We start from the raw sequence: 18687 nt of genomic DNA on the forward strand, positions 1-18687 counted from the left end.
AAAAATACATTTATAATGGGGGACATTTTTTTTTTTTTCCTTAAATTCTTTTAAGTGGTAAAGACCAGTCATAGCAGATTGGTAGCATGGTAGTGAGAAAATTTCACTGTGGCAATGCTGAATTCACTTCAGGCTTGGAGTTTTTAAGGCTGAATAACGTGATGGAGCCAAGCTTGATGAGAAGAGAGATGGGCTCATTGATGCATGGGCGTTGCCAAAAAAAAGAGCAGGTATTAGAAAAAAGAAACCTCTAGTACCTGTTTATAACTATCAAATTATCAAAAACAACAACAACAAAAACAAAAACTGATCGAAAGTGGAGAATTATTGCCAAAGTCAGCAGCTACTTCCACCACATATCTTTAACTTGGAAAGCCTTGAATTAGTATTGTTGTGATAAGTAAGATGGTCCAAGGTTCTTTGTTTCCTTTGGTAGTCTTTACCATAAAATGGATCAATAACAGCGACTNTAAAAAAAAAAAAAAAAAAAAAAAAAAAAAAAAAAAAACCTCAGACTTTTCAGTGTTCAGGTTTTCATTTTCCCTCCCTCTTCTTCGTCAAATTCTCTCTGATGGCGATCTCTGGCATTTCTACGGCGGTGATCTCCGGCGTTTCTACGGCGGAGTCGGAGCCATCGGTTTCAGTCTCAGCAGTTGCCGCCGCTGCTATTCGCTACTCGATTCTCGTCGGCTCAGGGAACTGCGATTGCGGAGATGGCGAGTGTGGAACAACAAGTCGATAGCAACGCGAAGAGCCGAGTCAACCCAGACAGAGATCGAGTCATCATGCCTTGGTTGCAAGACTTCAACGCTTGGTACCTGGATGTCATTACAAACGCTGAGCTCGCTGACTATGGTCCTGTGAAATTTCTTTTGATTTTTGGATTCACAGTGACATTCTTTTTTGGGGTTTTGTTATTATTTTACCAAATAGCTATTTTGATTACACCAGAGAGATAGCTCTCTCTCTCTCTTTTCATTTTCCTTCATCGTCCTTGAAGAATTTCTATTTGTTTCAAGGACAGTTGCTTTTGAAATTTCAGGAAAGTTTTGAGCTTGAAATGACATTTCTTCATATTTGTTGCACTGTTTGGTTGCCAAGAAAGTGAGAGAAAATAGAAAAGAAAAGAAAATATTTTTTTATTTAAAATTTTAATATAATTGCTGACGTGGATGTACTTATGTGGAATTTTTAATCCCAAGAATGGAGACTAGAGAGAGTGGAAAAGGGAATCCAAGAAAATGTTGGGGTTTTTCACTTTAGGAGCATTTTGGTAATTTTGATAATTTGGTGAGTTGGGGTTTACCTATAATAATTGGGTTGGGTTGGGTTTGGGTTAGAAACAATTAATTAAATGGGTTTTAATTGGGTAAATGAGTTTTATATATCCAACTCAATTATGCACACTCTAAACTCACCCAAACCCGCCCATTTAACACCCCTACATACGCTGGACATAGGATGGTTAAGATTTATAACAAAGTTGCCAATTCTGATCAAGGGGGTACTCACTCGTGAAGACGATAGGGCCTCCATTTTATGGTATAGCGTCTCATCATTTTTGCAAATGTCAATTACTCATCCTTTTGACCTTCAAACTTCCTAGTAGAGGATCCCTGTCAATCATCCTGATTATGTGATCTTTATTTCTGATTATTACCTCCTCTGCTACTCTGCCAAACATTTCAATGTAAATCCCTTTAAATTCTGTGTCTTTACATACTCTTGATAACTTACTCAAATGCTTGAATTTCATGGTATTTCTTTACTTTCTATTCAACATTCAGATATCCTTAACATTTGATAATACTACTATTGGCAGCAATAAAGGCTGTAGAAGTAGGTGTTGCTAGGATTGTTGTCTCAAATCATGGAGCTCGCCAGCTTGATTATACTCCAGCCACTATTACTGTTCTGGAAGAGGTAAAGCTTTATCTCTACTACTTAGTATAAGACTTTTTTACTCATTAAGCGCGTATGTGCAAACACAGATACTAGGTTTTACCTGTAGATACATTACATCTCTGTGCCCATTTTATTGTATAGAAGTTAAAAGTATTAGGGGTTAGGGAAACTTTGTAGGTGGTAATGCGGTAGCTAGGCATCCATAACGTAACAATCTGTAGGAATTTTTATCATTTTAATACAGGAAATGTACGTGCTCATTCATTCCTGCTGAGGAATTTTCTGTTTGGACTTGAGTGGACTAGTATGCTCTTTGGCATGCTAAGGACGATAGCAATTTTGAATACTTAGGTACCTTGTGGTTGCAGGTGGTTCATGCCGTTGGAGGGAAAGTTCTTGTGTTCCTTGATGGAGGAGTGTGGCAAGGAACAGATGTCTTCAAGGCATTAGCCCTTGGTGCACAAGCCGTCCTTGTAAGCTCTCCACCCCAAACTAACTTATGAATCTTCTCTTACACTATTTATTCACATGAAATGTCAGTCATGTAGTTGCTATTTAAAGCGAACAAGTAGTAATTTTCAGTCATGCACTTGTGTAATTGCTGTTATGTGAGCTTCAAGTGTCAATAGATGTCTGTGAAACCAACTGATGCCATGCAGCTCTATCATACTCGGCTGCTAGATTGCCCTTTTTTTTTTCAACTTATTGTTTGATTTGAGTGGCACCTCAACTAATTTTTGTCTAACTTGCATGTGAAAATAAAAAACTTGTAAGTTGCTCAAGATAAATTCCTAGATCATTTAAACATTTTGAGAGTAGTGGATATAGTTGTGGGAGTGACATGCCTAGGCAGTTTTAAGCCTCAACACTCAGTTTTTTCTTCTCTCTATCTAAAAGTGTATGCTGATATATAAGAACCTCTGAGAATTTTATGATTCTTAGTCATAGTTTTCCGAACCCTATTGTAATCTATATATTTTATTGTAGATTGGAAGGCCTGTTATCTATGGGTTGGCAGCAAAGGGGGAATATGGAGTGAGAAAAGTCATCCAAATGCTGAAGGATGAGCTTGAGCTAGCTCACCATGGCTATCTGGCTATCCTAGTGTGAAAGATATTACTAGAAGCCATGTGAGGACACAACATGAAAAATTACATTAGTGCTCTAGTAAAATATTGAAGCATTAAGACAATGTCCTAAAGAAAAATGATCCAAATTATCAACCATGAATAGGTGTGGAATATGTTGAGATTTCTTAAATGATCAAGTTGGCATGTATATAGTGAAATGGTTCCATTAATACCGTCTTCTGTGATATCTTATAAATAAGTGTGGTTGTTACATATGTGGAACCTCTAGGTCCATGTTAGAGATATAGGTTCAGAGCACAACCCCATTGGATTATCCTACTCTTAATTGTGAGTTTAAGGATCGTTATATTTTCTATTTTCCTATTGGTAGATTTTTGTAAAGTTCATAGAATTTTAAATAATAAAAAATGCAACCTCAAGCTCATACCTGGAGAAATTATTCCATAAGCCTGGGCATAAGGGTATGCGTCTTTAAGTTATTGATTGAAAAATAAATTTTAAAATAAGGGAACATTTTTTTTTTCCTTAAATTCTTGTAAGTGGTAACGGCCAATCATGGTGGATTGGTAGTGTGGTAGTGCGAGAATTTGACAGTGTCAATGCTGAATTCACTTCAGAAATAGAGCTTTTAAGGCTGTTTGTGAAGAAGCCAAGTTTGGAAGAGGTGGAAGAAGCTTTTCATGTACAATACATATTATTGTAGATTTTAAAATCCACTAATCATATTTGTAAAACTTATATAATAAAATTTGTAGAGTCTTTCTTACATTTTTTAACTTAAAATGGCTTAAGTGACCTAAACTAACCCTAAACAGCCACCATGCAACTATTACTAGGGCCAAGTCGAACTTTGTTGAGTATTAAATATTAAAGCTGGGCTCGACAACAAATAAAAAATAATCAAGCTTGGCTTGAGCTTGAAAGTTGAACCAAGCCTACAAACAGTGTTTGAGAGCTCAGTTTGGCTTAATTCATTATTCAAGCTGAGTTCAATCTCAATATCAAGCTTAAACTCAAACTCAATATCAAGCTCTTGAGATCGAGATCCAATACAAATACATTATCAAGTTCATACTAAGTGTGTTGTCAAGCCTACTTGGTTTATATGAGTTGTCCTAACACTCAATTAATTTAGGGCTTAGTAAGATATGGATTAATTGTTCAAGCCCATGTCAAACTTATTATAGAGCACATAAACCAACCTAAGCTTAGTTTGTTTTTTTATCGAGCCTTATCAATCACAAGCCTATTCATTAACAATATTTTTTGTTTGGGCTCAGCTCATTTACTAAACAAGAATAAAATTAAAGTTCAAATTTGGTTTGTTTATAAAGAAACAAACATGAATGAGCTTTTTATCGAACTAAGCTCGAAATATTTATAAACACTTTAGTTCATTTATAATATTGTGTTGTCTCAAATTTTTCATCAAATTTCAGTTTTAGGGCCAAAATAATGATCCGAATCAAGATCTATGCAGTTAAAATATAAATCAAAAAAAATAAAAAAATAAAAAAATAAAATAAAAAAAACTACTCACAATGGCAGCCCATGGCTCAACAACGGAATAGGCTGTTGTGATTGCAACAAACCCACCTAGTAGCCCATTCCAAACATCTTATGTGGTAGTGACTGCAGCCTAAATACTCTAGTGGACAGAATCTGTTTGGATACCACTTATTACTGAAAACTTATTACTTAAAACACTGTAATAAAATAATTTTTAAATGTGTGAATAGTGCTGTAAGACCCTTTTAAACCAAAATTTGCGTTTTTCCATACTTGCAGGTCCCATGAACAGTGCACAGGACCTAGGGAAATGATATGCAAATGCGCAAAACGCCACTTTTGCGGCTGTCCAAACTCACACTTAGAAATACATATGCTGCATACTAATTATTCTTATTTTTATTTTTTGTATTTCACTTTTACAATTCACCGATTGTCTCTTTGTGGCTTTTTTTTTTTTTTTTTTTCATTTTAAACTTTGGTTATTTTATAAGAAAAGTCAAATAAATACATAAAAAGTTGTCATTAGTGTACACAGAAAAATAAGATAGGAAATTTTGCCTAACAATCCCCAAAAATCACCCATGTAATGCTTATGCTTTCATTGTGCAAAATACATTTTTGCTATAGTATTTTTGCAAATATACACAACCATTGTAGTTGTGTATTTCAGTTTTATTCTTTCTTTGCATTTCTTGAAAATAAATGAAAAGAGTGAATGACAGTTATAATGTGTAAAGAGATAGAAACAATTAGAAAAAAACTAAGAAAATTTAATATTTTAATGAAGTATAATTTAGAATAGAAAATATAATGTTAATGTTTTGAAAATTGGTCAAGTCAAAATAGAAAAAGTAGATTTTTTTTTTTTAGTTGCTAAAAATAATATATATATATATATATATTTATTTATATATAATTTTGCACAAGCTATTGAACCTATTGAATGGGGCCTATAGATTCAACCCAAGCTATTTAAACTACAACAAAAATGTCTCTAGTAATACAATAAGGGTTACATTGTGGCCTCCCATTTCTATGGGCTTCCTAAACGCATCAAACTGGTCTACCCTTGGGCCTTTAATGAAACAACCCCAAAGCCCAGCAATCCTAAAAGAAAATGAATAGGCTCAAACCTTTTATTATGCATGTAACGACACATTTGAACCCTAACAAACAGGGCTGCTCAATAATTTGGGGGCTTAGGTGAAAGTTTTAAGTGGGTTTTTTTTTTTTTAATATTAATTAAATAATATGTATTGAATTTTTTATATATATTTTTCTTACTTTTTGAGATGCAAAATTAATAATTAAGTTTTTGTATTTAAGTTCCTCGAACATTTCTTTTTCAATTGATAATATAGCTAACCCACTTAATCTTTTTTGTGACATAGGAGACCTTAAATAAGATTTTATTAATTTTAGTTTTGAAAAACTTTTTTTTGCAGATGCAACTGTAACATATTGTTAGTAATATTCTAGCTATAAGCATATATGCATTTGGAAAAGAATCTAGCATTTTTTTTTTTTAAATTAAGTACATTAATTGGAGTATTTTCATCTATTTGCATAACTTCTTTTAAAACTATTAGTTCTAAAAGTAAATCTAAGCCATCAATATCATAATAAACATCATGTTTGAGAAAACTTTTGCGATTAAGACAATATTTTTTCAAACTATTATCATCTAGTGCTTTTAGTTTTTCAAAATTAAATAAAAAACCAAAAATATCTTCATATATTTGAAATTGTTCAAACCTACTTTAAATTGATGAAATAGCTTGATCTACTATATATATAAAATAATTAACTCTAAAAGATTCTTCAGCAGATTGTGTTATCTCATCATTGGCATTCTCATCAAATTGTTTTTTTCTACGAATTATTCGTTTTTCACAAAATATAGGCTCTATTTCCATTTTGGTTGCAATCTCTTTAGATGAAATCATAGCAGATGTAAATCCATCTTCTTTGAATTTTTTTAAAAAAGATATGAGACCCTTTAGTTAATCTATGGCAACATCAATATGCATGTCTTTTGATTGTAAATTTTTACTAACAGAGTTAATGGCAAATAATTTATCATACCTGTGTGGATGAAGTGCCCAAATATAGGTATTAGGCTGTGGGCCATGCTCGAGGATGTTAGATAACCCAAGGACAGGTAAATACTAGTGAAAGCACGTAGATTAATGGACCGTGGAAGAAGTCTAGTCATAAGGAGCAGGAGACATTGCTTGAGGAGAAATACTTCCTCAGTTAAGTATAGTAGAAGTCAAAGGTCCAACCATCCATCAAGAACAAGGCAACAGGCAATCGTGCTTGGAAGGATAAACACCAGAAAGGGATGAGACAAAAGAAAGTTGGGAAATATCTAAGAAGAAAGTTGTTACCATTACATTGAATGCTTTGCATCTAACTCCCTGGCTGCATTAATGTGGAAATGATACCTAAAAAGTAACTTTCAGTCTTATAGTTACCTCTAAAGATTTCAAGAAGGTGCTGATGGGACAAGTATCAAGGAGATTAGCAATTTGACCTACACGTGGAATACTCAGATGAAAGAAAAGGAGGGAATATAAAAGAGAAGAACCTCATTACAAGGGGATCATGAGAAAATCTAGGAAGAAATCACTATATATTCAAGAACTATAATTTTGTATAAGTCTAAGAGAAATATATAAGAACAGACCTTCCTCGAACTTCATCGAGGAGAACTTTTCTTGTTCAAAACTGTTTGTTTTATTCTTTCTAGTAATAACTAACTTACTGTGATCATTGTCCACCTAACTCATTGAAAGTTCATTTTCAAATCCACTCTCTAACAAATTCATTGTTTTGGGCTCATTGGGCAATTGACCATCCATTTGGGCTTTGGGAGCAAATCATGTCCTTACAATACCAAATAGTCATGCCTAACAAGAATTCAAAACTTTCAAGCTCATATGTTGCCAAACAATCAACTTCACTTTTTGTTTTAGGATCTTCACTCATTTTTGCTAATTGTAACAAAGTATCTCTTATTTCTAAAACATGAAATTTTATTACTTTTACACTTTCAATTCGACTTTCCCAACGTGTTTGTGACAATGGTTTAAGTTAAACTTGACAGATTATCTTGTAAAATTTTCATTACTTTGTGGAAGAAGAAAACAATGTATATATACGTTGTAATACTCCAAAAAAAGATGTAGCTTTAGGACAAGAATTGGCCACATCGAATATCACAAGGTTAAGATTATGACAAGCACATGGTGCGTAAAATGCTTTAGGGTTTATATCAATAATTCTTTTTTGTACCCCTTGTTTGTTTTCCTTTCATATTAGACCCATCGTCATACCCTTGTCCATGTACATCATTAATATCAAGTTCAAGACTTTTTATTACACTTATAATTTCATTAAAAAGACATTTTCCAGAAGTATCATCTACTTTTAAAAAATCTACAAAATGCTCATCAGTTTTTATTGGACTAGTTGAAATATCCACACATCGTAGTACTAGAGTCATTTGTTCTTGATGACTTACATCAAGAGTACAATCAAGTATAATTGAAAAATATTTTGCTTAATCTTTTTAATAATTTTGCTTTTAATTTCATTTGTTAACAATTGTATCAATTCATTTTGTATATTATGTCCAAGAGAATGATTATGAATTGCACCAGGTTGAATACGTCGAACATGTTCTTGCATTATTGGATCAAATTTTGCAATCATTTCAAATAGACTTAAAAAATTTCCATTATTTCCTTCATAGATCTTTTTATTTTTTCCTCGAAATGCCAAATTATTTTTTCCAAGATTTTTTACTACAACAATAATTCTTAACAACACTTTTTTCCAATGATCTTTCTCTTTGTTAACTTGTTCTTGGAAATTTTTATCAATTGTTTTATTTTTTTAATAATTTCATTTCTAAATCAATCCAAGCGTTCATGTTAATAACATGCACTTTGCTTGTTTCATGATTTTTAATCTTATTGCTAATATTTCTCCAATCAATAGTTCCTTCATTAGTAAGTTGATTAGTACCACTACCATGTGTTGTTGAATTAAACAACGTGCAACAAAAACAAAATGCTTTATCCAAATATTTTGAATACGCTAACTATTTTCTATCAAATTTCTCTCCATTTGATAGCTTTTTAAAATAAAGTGTAGTAGAAAAATGTCTACGATCTTTATTTATAGGAAAATTTAGATCATTGTCTCTAATTGGACCATTTTCTACTAATACATTTATAATGAGAAAATATTTATAGATAAATAAAACACAATTTATAATTAAAAATGATAATTTAACTAAAAATAAAATTTAAAAGTATAGAATAATAGAACCTAGTTATTGCAATTTTTCTAAAGCCGTGACTTCTTTAAAGTCTAAACCTGCACAAATGAAAATTAATTTATTACATGGTTCAATAAATTAGTAGCACTATAATACAAATGAGTTGATATGATACACATCAAATTATTAATTGGTGGGATAATATATAATAATTGAAAAAGTAAGAGTATGCATTAAAAAAAAGTGATAAATTATAGTGTGTGGCGGGCCAGCTGTGATGTGCTAAATATTGTGGCTTGTGGGGAAACTGTATAGTGCTGTGTGCACTGTGCAGTCTTGTCCACACAGCCCACAACCTGTGTGCACTGTACAGTGTGCACTGTACACTATTGTGGATTGTGCAACTTGTGCAGTGTGCAACTGTGCATAAAACGTGCTGTCTTATGTGCAACAAAAGTGTTGTATAACCTGTACTATGACTCCTATCAATTATTGAAATAGACTAATATATATATATATATATATATAATTTAAATTGAATAAATAGCAAACTCCTCCATTTTAATTTTCAGAAAGATAGAGAGGGAAAGAAATTTGAGAAGATTACCTCTGGTCTGCCCACATTGCACCTTTTCAATTTTGAATTTACTGTTATTCAAAGGGAATCAACAAAGAAAAATTTCAAGCTAGACTGAGTTTACAAAAAAAGAGCAAGAATCAAGATGAAGAAAAGAAAGGTAAGAATATAGATGGAGAGACAGAGAGATAGAGAGATGAGAGATTTTTTCTATTGTTTTTGAAATTTATAATGTCTATTTTAGCATAGTTCAAGACAATTACATTGTATTATTAATGAATTTGTTTCGTATTAATTCTTATTTTAGCATATTTCAAGAATGAGTTAATAAATTTGTCTCCTAAAATTTAATTTTATTAGCTGAAGTTTGACTATTTTTTTTTTCCCTTTTTAATCTTATGCATTTTAGGATACAATGAGGCCTTTTTAATGCATTTTATTGACTAATAAAAGTACTTAAAAAAAATTTAAATTAAAATATATAGATAAATATATTATATATATAATTTTTTTTTTTTTTACAAGTGGGGGCCTTCTTTTATTTTGAGGCCTTAGGCGATTGCATTAATTGCATCAACTATTGAACCAACCATGCTAACAAAACACAGCTGCCACGCTTCACCCATGCTAGGCATATCCCCTACAATTGTCATTGACCACTAACATTGTCTCAGATATTTTAGAGCAATGTTGCATCCACAAAAAATTTTCAAAATAATAAGTTGTCAAGTTTTTATTGGTTCTTAATAGAGCATATTTTCACCATCCAGAAAGTTTTTCTAACACCAAAAGAGTCTTTGATCACCTAAAGCATCGTCAGCATATCCACCCATCGGATCTTGACCATGCTGATGGACTCCGTTATCAGGGATTCATCATGGATCCTCCTAACCCATTGGATTGTGACTATGTCGATTGACACCATAATCAAGGATCCATCACTCGTCCTCCTGACCCATCGAATCATTCCCATGCCAATCGACTCTGTCATCAGGGATCCGTCACGCATCCTCCTAACCCATCAGATCGTGACCATGCTGATCGACTCCATCATCAAGGATCCATTATGCATCCTCTTGATCCATTAGATTGTTCTCATGTCGATTGACTCTATCATTAGGGATCCATCAAGGGATGTCACGCATCCTTCTAACCCATCGATTGGAAAGACTGACGAGCCAAGACCTCCCCTCTCCCGACGATCGATTACTTCAGACTTCACGTAGGATTTGCATGCCCCCCACTCATATGCCTCTACATGGAATTAACTTGCACACCACGCCCAAAGACCCTACTACACAATCAAATCTTCCATATATGGGAAGAGAAGCCCTAAGATCTCTTGGCCTTTAACTCCATATCCTCTCTATAAGCACCAAACCCTAAACTTCTCAAGGTACACGAATTCTCCCTAGCTCTTGCGCTCTTGAGTTCTTAGGAGATTATTCCATAACTGACTTAATTTTCAGAAGATCTTTGGCCGGCACCCCACCGATGCTCTCTATTTGGTTCTTCTCTTTTGTTCATTAGGTACACCTTCGCCCGTGTGTGAACGATCAACTTATTGAAAATTCTGTGCATCATCAGTTCTTATCTAAATCGTCCACTAATATCACGTTTTTACTAGCTGGGTGTGAAATTTTTTTATCAATTTTTTGGTTACAAACTTTCTCCACATTTTATCTTTTTACTTCTACTATTCTTCCAGCTAAATAAATAGTGATCATGGAAAGGAAAATCCTTTTCAAATCTTTGTAGTAAGATTTGTGAGAAGCATTTTAACCCAAAATAAAATGAATTCCAAAACTTCTATATTCTTAGGTTTTCTCTCTCTTTGCGGCTGTTCTTCTCATCTGTTCAATTGTGGTGGTGGCGAAGATACCCAACAATGAGAACAAAAGTCAGTATATTTTCACCTTATAAAATTACTACTTCACTTTATCTTTGTAACAAATATTAGAGAGGTTTCTTTTTCCTTCCTTTATTGTTTAGTTAAAATTCAATTTGGACCAGTTTTTACTTCAGTTGTTAAATGAGTCTTTAAATTTTAGTTTTTTCCAATTAAGTCTTCACTTGGTTAAAAGAAGTCAATTTGGGTCTTTCATCTAAATTTATTAGCATATGAAGCTGTGTAAATAATTTTGTTGATAAATTATAGAGCTCTCCTTTGAGGTTTTTCATTACACAACCCTCAAAAGTTTCATGAGGGTTATAAGATTTTACTAATGAAATATTAAAATTTTTAAAAGAGATTCTAATTAATACATACATACTTCAAAGGAACTACTATTGTTCTATTTATACAAACCTCAAAAGGAAGATGTCATTTATACAAACATTTAGGGAAGTACTATTTTCATGAATTTCAAGAGAGATTGATGTAATTTAACTTCTTCTTTTTTAAGTGTATACATCAAACAATAAGATCAATTAAATGACATATTTCATGAAGGCTTTTCAGTTAATTTTTTAATAAAAGAGAATGTTTATACGACGTTGTTTGTTAGCAAATTTATACAAAAGGATCAAATGAATTCATTTTTTACAAAATGATGGACTCAATTGACAAAAATTAAAATTTAGGGATCACTAAATTGACAATTGAAGTGAATTTAATTTTTTGTTAATGATTCAGTTTCTAAAAATCTTAAAATGAATTTCATCATGCTGCTATAATTACTTGCATCAAATAGTATAAAAATTCCAAATATGCTCATTTCCTATGCTATGAGAATCGCAATAGACCAAGCATGTATGATGTATAAAAGGGGTTTATAGATTATAGTATTTAATATTTTTTATAATTGAGGTGATCGCAAAAACAAACCAAGTAGATGATGCAAAGTTCCACTTGCCCTGCGATCTTGACTATTGCGGTGATGACCCTGATGGAAAGTGCTTTTTATGTTGCCGTGATGATGGCAAGTCTCACAGCTTATAAACTGAAGTTATGGCCAAAGAAGGTTAATAAGGGCATCCATCCCACAAATTTTTTTTTTCTAAATTTATTTTTGTCTTTTAGGACTCTTCTATTGGTTTCTCTCATTTCACTTTCAACCTCTCTTTTTACTAATTTTATATAACTGATATGTGATATATATATATATATATATATATACATATCTTTTCCACATGCTTGAGACCAACATTGTAGGTTGAGGTGAAAACAAGAGAAAGGAAAACCTTAGATAGAAATCTAGGTTAAAAATATCAGTTTTCCCTTTTTTGATTTATGCTATAAAACATGAGGTAAAATGGTGGAGTTCTGGTGCTTTTCAGCTAAGTCCACTAGATTATTTTCTCTCCGAATTGGGAGAAAAGTTGAGTGAAAGAGGAAATTTTAATTTATTTTTCTATCATCCTATTTTTCTATTATTTCAAGTTTTCAACCAAATAGAGCCTTAAGGGCTTTCTATTTTAGTATTATAGGCTATAGCTGGATTCATTCTTTATAGAAAAACTGGATTTTATTTCCGCTAGATGTTGCATTACATAGTTCACTGTTTTTGTTTTTATTTTTTATTATTTAGATAACTATGCTACACACTTTCCATTGTATATTTTGTTTTTTACATTAAGAATTATGGTGTGGCGAAAGCCTTTTCTATTTTTTTTTTTCAACTCGTATAAATAGAAAAATTACTACAAACTCATTTTTTTTCTTGTGGAAATGGATGCTGCATGCAAAAGGATCAAACCAGGTAGATGACAGTGACACAAAGGATGGCAGACATGAAGGAGGCAGCCTGGGCGGTGGTGGCAAGGATGGAGGCGGCAACAATGGCAAGGCTAGAGGCAGCAACAATGGTGAAGGTGGTGGTGGAAAGGGTGGAGGTGACAAAGGTGGTGGTACAGTGGAAACTGAATCCCAACCCTTGAACTCAAGCTCAAATATATGTTTGGCCCTACTAAACGTATATGTAATATAATAATCTTAATAAAATTTGAATGCACAATGTCAACAGCCGAATTTTGACCTCAAGTATGACACTTTTGAAATGTTTGAGATTTTGTGAATTGTGCGTGTGTGAGTGCATTCTTTATTATTTTATTATTTTTAAAGGGTTTCCAGCAATTATTGGTTTTTTTTTTTTAGGTATGATTAGTCACCTATATTTAATTGATTTTATTTCCTACTTTCTAATAAAGTAAGGAAAAACCTAAGGGCTGCTAAGCTAAACTAAGGACAAAATCATGTCTTCAACCAAAAATCATGAATTTAGAAGCTTAATTACATGTGAGAAATATGTTGGGCTTGTTTTGATTCATTCCTATAAATATTCCCTATTTGAAATGTAATTTGAATAATTGACATTTATTATGAAAACGTTTGTTTGAAAATAATATACATACTTTGATTTAACCATCATATAGAAGAATAAATTATATCTAAAATAATAAAACCAACTTCGCTTCTTTAAAAAGCATTAGTAAGCTAAAATTACAATTTATTCACGCATTTTTTTTTAGGGAAAAATTAACGAATGCTGGAAGGACATTAATTTATAAATTATTTTTAAAAACCTTTTGGATGGGTTATGGGTTCTTTTTGTCTACTATTTGTACATTTTACTCAGGCTTACAAGCTTGCATCATGCAATCTTTTTTTTTTTTTTTTTTTTTTTTTTTTTTTTTTTTATAACTGATATGTGATATATATATATATATATATATATATCTACCTATCTTTTCCACATGCTTGAGACCAACATTGTAGGTTGAGGTGAAAACAAGAGAAAGGAAAACCTTATATAGAAATCTAGGTTAAAAATATCAGTTTTCCCTTTTTTGATTTATGCTAGAAAACATAAGGTAAAATGGTGGAGTTCAGGTGTTTTTCAGCTAAGTCCACTAGATTATTTTCTCTCCAAACTGGGAGAAAAGTTGAGTGAAAGAGGAAATTTTCATTTATTTTTCTACCTTCCTATTTTTCTATTATTTCAAGTTTTCAACCAAATAGAGCCTTAGGGCTTTCTATTTTAGTATTATAGGCTATAGCTGGATTCATTCTTTATAGAAAAACTGGATTTTATTTCCGCTAGATGTTGCATTACATAGTTCACTGTTTTTATTTTTTTATTATTATTATTTAGATAACTATGCTACACACTTTCCATTGTATATATATTTTTTTACATTAAGAATTATGGTGTGGCGAAAGCCTTTTGTATTTTTTTTTCAACTTGTATAAATAGAAAAATTACAACAAACTCATTTTTTTCTTGTGGAAATGGATGCTGCATGCAAAAGGATCAAACCAGGTAAATGACAGTGACACAAAGGATGGCAGACATGAAGGAGGCAGCCTAGGCGGTGGTGGCAAGGATGGAGACAGCAACAATGGCAAGGCTAGAGGCGGCAACAATGGTGAAGGTGGTGGTGGAAAGGGTGGAGGTGACAAAGGTGGTGATACGGTGGAAACTGAATCCCAACCCTTAAACTCAAGCTCAAATATATGTTTGGCCCTACTAAACGTATATGTAATATAATAATCTTAATAAAATTTGAATGCACAATGTCAACAGCCGAATTTTGACATCAAGTATGACACTTTTGAAATGTTTGAGATTTTGTGAATTGTGCGTGTGTGAGTGCATTCTTTATTATTCTATTATTTTTAAAGAGTCTCCAGCAACTATTGATTTTTTTTAAAAGTATGATTGGTCACCTATATTTAATTGATTTTATTTCCTACTTTCTAATAGAGTAAGGAAAATCCTAAGGGCTGCTAAGCCAAAGGACAAAATCATGTCTTCAACCAAAAATCATGAATTTAGAAGCTTAATTACATGTGAGAAATATGTTGGGCTTGTTTTGATTCATTCCTATAAATATTCCCTATTTGAAATGTAACTTGAATAATTGACATTTATTATAAAAAGTTTGTTTGAAAATAATATACATGCTTTGATTTAAGTATCATATAGAAGAATAAATTATATCTAAAATAATAAAAGCAACCTCGCTTCTTTAAAAAGCATTAGCAAGCTAAAATTACAATTTATTCACTCATTTTTCTGAGGGAAAAATTAATGAATGCCAGAAGGACATTAATTTATAAATTATTTTTAAAAACCTTTTGGATGGGTTATGGTTCTTTTTGTCTACTATTTGTACATTTTACTCAGGCTTACAAGCTTGCATCATGCAATCTTTTTTTTTTTTTTTTTTTTTTTTTTTTTTTTTTTTTTTTTTTTTTTTTAAGAATGACATGCAATCCATTTTAGTTTATCTTAATTTTTCAGTAAAATATTATACGCAGTGTTATACTATCTTAGAACATACCTTTGAACAAAGCTGAGTTGCAAGCAAATCGGCCAAATGCTGTCACAAGAATTAGATATCTAAATCAGAACAACAGAAGACACATACTTGCAGGGATGAGTGGGAAAATAAAAGAGAGTTTAAATATCAGGAAACATAAAACTAACACTGCTGAAAACTTTTTAGCCTATCAACCCATATCAAGCCATTGACTGCCCAATCAATCAATAAGCACACTCCTATCACTAGCGATTAATGGATGCTGGGAATATAACCAGGCGAAGTAAACTTTTCTAAATAACCAATGCAACATATCACTGACTTTCCATAAGGATTGGACAACATCATCACTACAAAAATGCTTTAGAAGACAGAACATGACGTAGGACACAGATTATTATTTAATATTTATAATTAATTAATTTTATTATTTTTATGTAATTTTCTGTTATTTTATGTTTAGGTAATTTATTTCCTTGTTTTAGGTGCTTTTAATATTGTTTAGTCAAATTAGAGTTTTATATGTTTTTGTAGCCACCTTAAGGTTTCTTATTTCAACGCATTGTAACCTCCAAAGTCAATTCAGATTTTTAGATTTTTAAAAGACTTTGTCTATTTCTCTCTAGTGGATTCCGGAACTCTATCACCTTGTGGATTTGAGATTTTCATTCAGAAGCTAACATTGTAACCTTAAGGTTTCCTATTTAAACGCATTGTAACCTCCAAAGTCAATTCAGATTTTTAGATTTTTAAAAGACTTTGTCTATTTCTCTCTGGTAGATTCCGGAACCCTATCACTTTGTGGATTCAAGAGACCCCTTGTGGATTTGAAATTTTCATTCAAAAGCTAACATGTTTAGTTTATTTTTCCATTCAGAACGCAACTTGTTTATTTTCTTGTAGTTTCCGCAACATCAAAACATATATAGGCAATTAAAGGACAACTTCGATATCAAAACAAGTGTGGTGGAGATGAAATGCATTGATCAATGGCTAAAAATGAAAAGATGTAGTCAGACCTATAATGGGGGTAAGTTTGCAAGAGAAGTATTTGGTAGGCTGAGTTGGAGGACCACTAAAAGGGTATCAAAGAAGACTAGGGGAAAGTTGAAGGTACTCGAAAGGGTAAAAACAAAAGCACAAAAACAATATTATACATAGCGTTATACTATAAGTTATGAAATTTATGGTTTTTGAATGTGTTCTAAGTGATGCTGTCTCTTCCTCCTATTCTTTTTATTCTTAATGTTTGATTGTTCTTCATTTTATTTTTCTTTTATCATTCTGAATTTCAAAATTTGGGGAATGTGGTGAGTTGAGTCCGTTGCTTTTGTGGGTGATGCGTGTTCTAGGTGTTTGTAAAAATTATGATTTGTAACAATATATTGTCCCAAGCATCCTTCTTTACAATATATTTGGTAATTTGCAAACGCCTATAATTTCTCTTATTATAGACGAGAAGCTAGTGCGGCATTTGCAAATGGTGTTCTTGACCACATCAAATATTTTATATGGCATGGGTACTTATACCTAATATTTGTTCAACTTTTTCACCTATGCAGCTTCCATAAGCATCATATGATAATTCTTAGTTTTCCAATTTAAATTTGTTCTACTGTGAGCATTTGGTTTTGCTAAGGGTGTTACTCCATTTGGAGTTTGGATGTTTGATTTATTATTTGATTTTTCTATTAAATTCAAGGGATTTTTTTATGTTTTTGTTGCACCTAGAGTTTAGCAATGGGTGCCACTCTATTTATTGCACCTAGAAAAGATGATTTTTTTCAACTACGCAAATAGAGATTAGGATTTGAAATCAAAAACGTGTCACACAAATTCACAAACTTTTTCAGAATATTAAAACAAAAAAAAAAAAAAAAAACATAAGAGATTAATACTACCGTTTAAATATTATGAAAAAGATATAAATTAAGTTAGTCACCCAAAATTTTTACCTTTACATCAACCAAAATTAGTCACTAAATGCCTATTTATATATTAGCTTCATTGCATGCACGAAGAGATATGATTCAAATGTACAAATCTCAAATTTGGATGAATAAAAAATTATGACATTAAACCAAAAATAAATAAATAAATAAATAACTCATAGAACACGCAAAGGACATGTGATGAGACTGGTTGATTAATTAAAACCCTTCCTAGTTTTCCTACTCCACACAAACACACACACACAAATATATATAAAATACCTCTATGGCTGTGTACCATCTGGAATTAGAGAGAAGATCGGAAATATCCCTTTCATGAGATATGAGTTTGTCGTGAGTGAGTTTGGTGTTCACGCGCGCTTTAGAGATATATTAGCTCAATAACATAAGCGTAGATAAATACATGCACATGCACATACACCTACTTCTAAGTTCTTCTTCTTCTTCCTTGTGTTTGTATGTGACATTAATGGATTTTCCTTCTTCATCTTCTTTGTGTCTGTATGTGACGATGGATTTTCCTTTGTGAACCTTGGGTGACGCTGCTCAGTATTCATTGAGCTCTGGAAAAAGTGCATTGTCGTAGTCAACCCTAGAACAGCCTAGATCTGCCATGATTCTTCCTTCCTTACGAATATAAAACATAACGTAAATCAATTAAATCCTGAGACAAAGGGTTTCTTTCGAATAATCAATTAATACTTTGAAGATGAAAAGAGAGTGAGAAAGAGAGATTGAAAATATACCTGGCCAAGAGAGATAGAGAGTGTTTTTTTTCTGCTCGAGCCCTAACACTGACACAACGCCGAATCATGAATTAGAATTAGAGAAATATATATATATATATATATATATAATAATAAATTCACAAACTTTTTCAGAATATTAAAACAATTAGAAAAAAAAAAAAAAAAAGAGATTAATACTACAGTTTAAATATTATGAAAAAGATATAAATTAAGTTAGTAACCCAAAATTTTTTCCTTTACATCAACCAAAATTAGTCACTAAATGTTTATTTATATATTAGCTTCATTGCATGCACGAAGAGATATGATTCAATGTACAAATCTCAAATTTGGATGAATAAAAAATTAT

The 18687-nt window shown here is 31.9% G+C and overlaps 1 protein-coding gene, 1 long non-coding RNA gene and 1 pseudogene across 2 annotated transcripts; 2 read left to right on the forward strand and 1 right to left on the reverse strand.

Moving 5' to 3' along the window:
- The first annotated feature begins 1399 nt into the window (after positions 1 to 1399).
- Positions 1400 to 3065, forward strand: LOC136061228 (peroxisomal (S)-2-hydroxyacid oxidase GLO4-like; annotated as a pseudogene).
- A 9982-nt stretch (positions 3066 to 13047) lies between these two features.
- LOC136062460 (uncharacterized) lies at positions 13048 to 14949 on the forward strand. The gene is made up of 3 exons (XM_065761522.1): positions 13048 to 13287; positions 14635 to 14787; positions 14899 to 14949. Exons 1-3 carry the CDS (start codon positions 13048 to 13050, stop codon positions 14947 to 14949), a joined length of 444 nt encoding a protein of 147 aa, XP_065617594.1.
- A 2816-nt stretch (positions 14950 to 17765) lies between these two features.
- Positions 17766 to 18394, reverse strand: LOC136062470 (uncharacterized). Its single transcript, XR_010624201.1, has 2 exons — positions 18336 to 18394; positions 17766 to 18216 (listed from the first exon to the last, which is right to left on the reverse strand). It is a non-coding gene; the product is annotated as an uncharacterized LOC136062470 (long non-coding RNA).
- Between the last annotated feature and the right edge of the window lie 293 nt (positions 18395 to 18687).

Source organism: Quercus suber, unplaced genomic scaffold (assembly GCF_002906115.3).
Source record: "Quercus suber isolate HL8 unplaced genomic scaffold, Cork oak 2.0 scaffold_417, whole genome shotgun sequence".
Lineage (NCBI taxonomy): Eukaryota > Viridiplantae > Streptophyta > Magnoliopsida > Fagales > Fagaceae > Quercus > Quercus suber.